The sequence below is a fragment of the Nicotiana tabacum genome, chromosome 22 (genome assembly GCF_000715075.1).
Source record: "Nicotiana tabacum cultivar K326 chromosome 22, ASM71507v2, whole genome shotgun sequence".
Classification (NCBI taxonomy): domain Eukaryota; kingdom Viridiplantae; phylum Streptophyta; class Magnoliopsida; order Solanales; family Solanaceae; genus Nicotiana; species Nicotiana tabacum.
Window position 1 is genome coordinate 99,483,240 of NC_134101.1, and position 6,000 is coordinate 99,489,239.

Consider the following 6,000-nt stretch of genomic DNA (forward strand, 5'->3'; position numbering starts at 1 on the left):
ACAAGTTTCTGAGTTTAGGTGGAATTTGAGCGCTATGATAAGTCTGTCTCGTCTAGTTAATTCACTTTGTGAAAGTACATCACTTATGATACCCAAATCATGAAACCATCTAGACTTCTCAGTTAAAGGAAACAATAACAAACCATGTGTTAATATATTATCGAAGAAAATATGTATTCAGACAATAGTGATGGATAATTTAAGAAAAGTATGTACCTGGACCAGGGTATAAACAAGAAAGAGATATTCATACAATGCCAAAATTATGAACTTGAAAGACAGACCTCAAGGAAAAATGTCTCCTTCTGAGCAGCACTGAATTCTATCCTATACAGAGACACAAGCACCAGTCATGAACAGCTTTTAAATCCCTATTGCTTGGAAATTTATGATATCATGTACACAAAATCCAAATTGAGGAACTGCACATATTAAAGATAATATCTGTGTTGGCCAAGCGCATGAATGCTAACCAAAGGAAATGATAATAGCACACAAGCGCACCTTAAAACTAAAAGATCAAAGATGCCATAAAATAAACTCATTCATTTTCAAGAAATAGAAAAATCCTTTACACGCTTAAATATGAAAGCTTCATATGAAATCATGGTTTCCTTGTAAATTTTAACTTATCTTGCACAATCTCCAGTTTACAGAGAATCCCTCCGTTGTTTCCCAGTTTACATATATTTTTTAACTCTAAGCCAGCAATCACAACCACAATAACATATGTATTTCCCTTGTTGAGATATTCTACTATCATCCATAATAGTCTTCTTGTTAAATTTTCTTTCTTTTTCTTTTAATCGAAAAAATCCCCGAGAGCATATGGCACACAGTACGAAACAAAACTCGGTGCATAATGCGCCCGTCCCTCTACCCTCCTGCACTCAAATACCAAATACCAGGATTTGTCAGCAACAATAACAACAACAAACCCAGTGGAGTCCCACAAGAGGAGTCTAGGGAGGGTAGTATGTACGCAGACCTTACCCCTACCCTTAGGAGATAGAAAGGTTGTTTCCAGTAGACCCTCGGCTCAAGAGGATGAAAAGCAACAATAGAAACAAGCAGTATCAAAAATAGGTGGAAGGAAGCTACTAGCAACAAGCAGTAAGAGCGGCAAGATAGTAGGAAAACAGCATGAAATACTGGCAGTCTAAGAATAAGACACTATCAGACTAACCTGTCTGAAACCCCACGTCCGGAACAAAAAAACGCTCGACTACCAACTAACCTTCTACCATAATTCTCGACCTCCAAACCCTCCTATCAAGGGCCTAATACTACGCTCTTACTGTTAGACCAAGGCTCTAGGGACGATCTCCTTAATAGATATTTAATCACAAACATCCCAGTACATCAACTATATGTAATCACAAAAATCCTAGTACATCAAATAACTATAATACAATGTATGTATGTGTGAACGGACTCAGATATGTGTATACAGAATTGAGCAAGTTCAAGCGCATAAAAGAGCTACTTTTGTGATCACATAACTGCTAGCATTAGCAGGACAAATATATAATGCGTGAATTATGATGTGCATGACTTCAAACTTCCAATATAGAGCCACTTACCAGCCCCTTTTTATCAACTGGGCAGCTACAGATGCAACTTTTGCTTGAACATATCCCTCAGGTGAACTAGCATATTGTATAGCAGAGTGGAAGCAAAAGCTGCAGTAAATGACTAAATTTGAGAACACCGCCAGAGAAGAAGGATGTGTCGAATCCTTTTGCTTTCCTTTTTCCTTTTTTTTTTTTTTTTGGTTGGGGGCACGGGGGAGGAGAAAACAATTCTTTAAAAGGATGGGGTAAGTTTTATATTGTACAGATGCAGACACCATTGATGAGAAAGGTCTATAGAAATAACAGAAAGCCTAAGCTCATCAGCACGAGAGTTCTGTATCTAAGAAGATAATATTTCAAATTGTTTCTCATTTGTACACATCTCAAAATAATAGAAAAATGGAACTTATATAGAGCCAAAGCAGCTACAATGCTCGATTCATTTAAACAACAGCATACCTTATCAACCCCCTCTTGTCATCAATCTCAAGGGATGCCCATTCTCTTAAAGCTGCATCTCGAATTGCTCCAGCAGCCTGAAACCTTGCATTTGCCAACTGAGAATTTTCTGGTAAAATAAAAGCAGCATTAATCGATAAATAGAAGAACTCGTTACCAGCATTTTTAGCTATCGAGGTAGTTACTAATCAACTTCTGAAAATCATGTATCTAGAAATTTTTCTTTCTTTAAGAAAGAAAAATAGATTGTATAGTGTCGTGTGTGGTTAGAGGAGTTGCAGATTCTACAACAGCAAAACAGTAATATAAAAATAGACAAGAGCAAGGGGTATTTTTGAAATTTTTGAACATTTAGACCATCTTATACTGGTAAAAAAAGAAAAAGAACATACGGTGTGAATGGAGGACCGTACATATTTAACAAATCATTGTCGGGATAAAAACTATCATCATGTTCTCTTTCCGCATTCCCTTCTTGGATGTCAAGATTTATGTCATGGACTACTTTCCACCGGTGCCCAATTAACTGTTGGTCTCATCCTATGGCGTGTCTTCTGAAGTCTCTTAGTGCCTTGTGCTAACATCAGCCCACCAGTCGTGCGCAGGCAGAGCCCATAATGCCCACACACAAACAGCATAGGCCACAGCCAATGCCAGATATAGTCTAGATGCCCCTTAGTAAGGGCGCAGCCCTACCAAGAGCCACCTAGACCAAATTAACCAAATGAAATTCTATCTTGCCAGTACAAGTTACTCGGAGTACTTGCATAGGCCTTAGGGCCACTTTCGTTGTATATAGCTTCATTTTCCTATTGTGTATTTGTAACATTCTTTTAGTCTACTACTATAGCTTTGGTTTTTTGTCTAAGACATATGAGTAGTCAAAGTCATCAAGCAAAGAGAATCTTTTGCAAGGGCAATCCCCCTACACCACATGTCTACGTTTACATTGTACTATTTTACTCAATCAATCAACATTCATTTCTTAGTGAAATGAATTCGTATTTCACAATTTCCTCGCGGCTTTAAAGCATTGCATATGATTGCAACACAACGACTTGTTAGGAGGAAACAAAAGCACTGTTGTTTTGCCTCACGTCATGTTTCCACATTAGACAAAGAAGCGGCTATGTAACATTAATACTATCGTTAGTTATGGAAACTTACTGTACTCACTAAGTCAAAAGGTTTGTTACTAATCCCATCAAGATGCATTTAAATGACAAAATATTTTTCGACATCCCTATCATCATTAACAAGCAAACAAGTCACTCAACCACACTACAACTAAGACGTAACTAACCTTATGAAATCATCTAGCCAACTCTATAGAAGTGGAAGGTCGCCTAATTTAGCAAATTTATTTCTGATAGACACAACGAGAGCAAACATCCTCATCCAATAAGACAACTCTAAAAGACAGGATATTATCGCCATTTTTTATTCCTCTAGAAAAATGATTTTCATTTCATATGCTTGCCTTTTCTTGTTTCTTGAAACAATGCAATGTTGATAGAGTGAGCCTGAACTTTGAAACTTTTGGACAGCTATGAAGAGGGTGATTATAAAGACCTACCCAGAATATATTTGCATGCCTGGTATGGCCGAGGAGACTGGCTTAGTGACAAAATGGTTCCCTCAGCTGCTGCTGGATTCATATGCATCTGCTAAAACAAAAGAGAGTTCTACAAGCTCTTTAGAACTTACAATCCAAGAGAAATGGCACTAAAAGAAGTTACAGAAAAAATGTAAAAAGCATGTATCCGAATTAAAATCGTTAGCACAGTCAAGTTTTCTAGTTAATTGCCATGAGCTAGATAACCTATACAGGGCTATAATATTTTGAGGAACCAAACTCCCTATATGGTCCACGCTTAAATATTTCTAATAATTAACACTTCCAATGGAAGGCTAAAGGCTTTTTTGTGCATATGTAAAGGGAAACCTGTAATGTAGTAAATGGAATAAAAACCACCTACGATTAAATAAGGGGACAAAAAGAGTTATCCCATTCGTCCTACTTTACAAATTGTTGCTTGACTACTTTAAGGTATTAACTTGACTTATACATCAAATTAATGGTAGTGGAAGAAACTATTAAGTAAAGTTGAAAGCTAATAAATTGAGAAAATATCACAACAATATTGCAGTTTAAAACCTGAATAGTCAATTGAATCTGTATTCTTGAAAGTGGTGAAAGTTATATATATATATATATATATATATATATATATAGAACAGTATTGGACAGACTGCCATCTAAACTGGGAGAAAGAGTATTAATTACATAATTGCCCTGGAAAATTTTCAGAACAAAAGCTCAACGACACATGATGAGTAAGAGAGTAAAGAAATTTTTCTGTTGAGTGTCACTTCATTTTCAAGGTCCTTAAAGGTATTAACGTGAACAAGAATACATGTTAAAGGAAGGAGGAAAAGCATTTCTTTATGCAAAGATAATGGAGAATAAGCTCAATGCTCTTTCTTACTAGAAAAATGAAAAAATTCCTAATTGTCACTAACACGTGAAGAATGGTTGGGAAAGAGTTAACAGAACGCAGTAGCAAAAAAGTTGAAATGTGCTAGCGAACCTAGAAAAACTGAAGCAGAAATAGAGTAAGAAGTAACAAAAACCAGTTCATTAAGAAGCTTCTTTATGAGAGAGTTCAACTGCTAACTCTGCCACTTTCTGCACATCTTTACTTTCCAAAAAAGAATACCCGCTTATAAAATATAACTAGGAAACAACAATATGAACTTTGCGAGCTACAGCAATAGATAGCATGAAATCAATTTTTTCAACTTGTAAGTCATTAAGGTCAAATACTTGCCGATGCTCAAACATAGTCCAGATGTCCACATTTGTGATTTGATTGTAGAATTTGTAATATGGATATGGTTATGAGGATTAATCAATCATGGAACAATCATCAAGTAAATTGTGTGGCACTGAAGCTCGTCTCTGGAACCTATCAGCAGCAAAAGGGAAAAGAATGGAAAGGGGGCCTATTTCAATTTTATAAGGCCTTCAGAATTATACAACATCCAATACCACAAGAATAAATACGACTAGACTAACTTAATTTCACAATTCTCAACTAAACAAGGCACAAACCAAAATGTTTAGCACTCACTTAGAACTTGCCATCACTTAATTTCACCGAATAGCTTGTGTTTTGGATCATAAAGAGAAGTTACTCGAGAAAAGATGGCTGCTAAAAGCAGTACATACCAAACCAACAACAGTTACAGATATGACAAAACTAGTTGACAAAATGACCTGAATAGAAGTGCAAGCGAATTCGATTGCTTGCATGGTGGCTTGAAGCTGAGCCAAATCGGCGGCTCCACTATTCTGATGCATCTGAATCAAACAAACAAACGGATATCGAGATGAGAGAGAGTGTGTAGAGCAGAACATAGAGATACTGAAATTTGGGGCGTACCGTGATAGGGTAATCGCCGGAAACAGTGAGTAATCGAGGGTTTTGGTTTTCACAAAGCCTTCGCTTCAACAACTCTTTTTCCCAGGATATTCAAAATATACTCCTATTTGGAAAGGGGTGATATAAAAGATTGCATTTCTCCTACTTCCTCAAAATTGTTATAAAATAAATATTGTAAAGTAAAGACTAGTATAGATAGAAATTTGATATTGATATATTATTCAAATTCAAACTGACGTACATAATGAACTGGGATCTATTTTATTTATAGAAGAACGGAAGTTGCTGTATAAACTGCTGTGTAAGTTGGTACTGCAAGGTGTTGTGTAAGCTGCTACTGCAAACTGCTGTGTAAGCTGCTACTACAAGTTGCTGTGTAAGCTGCTATTATACCAGATATGAATAATCTTCTACTGAGAGTAATGTTATCCATAACAGAGTATATAATGGATAAGCTCATTGTACCTAGTATAGATAATCTTCTATTAGGGGTAATGATTATCCATAACGGAGTACTGAAA

At 36.2% G+C, this 6,000-nt stretch overlaps 1 protein-coding gene across 7 annotated transcripts in view; it reads right to left on the reverse strand.

Annotated features, from left to right (window-relative positions):
* The window catches only part of LOC107783927 (uncharacterized), a 54,138-nt gene extending 48,420 nt beyond the window's left edge, over positions 1-5,718 (reverse strand). For 3 of the 7 annotated variants that reach the window (XM_075243606.1, XM_075243607.1, XM_075243603.1), the window contains exons 1-6: positions 5,480-5,718; positions 5,314-5,397; positions 3,610-3,697; positions 2,034-2,142; positions 1,584-1,682; positions 285-327 (exon numbers count right to left, since the gene is read on the reverse strand). In XM_075243606.1, coding sequence (XP_075099707.1) covers positions 285-327; positions 1,584-1,682; positions 2,034-2,142; positions 3,610-3,697; positions 5,314-5,397 — 423 coding nt within the window. In that variant the 5' untranslated portion in view covers positions 5,480-5,718. Of the gene's footprint in view, positions 1-284; positions 328-1,583; positions 1,683-2,033; positions 2,143-3,609; positions 3,719-4,864; positions 4,985-5,313; positions 5,398-5,479 lie in introns of those variants that run through there. The other 4 variants (XM_075243608.1, XM_075243609.1, XM_075243604.1 and 1 more) reach the window with 4 other exon arrangements.
* Between the last annotated feature and the right edge of the window lie 282 nt (positions 5,719-6,000).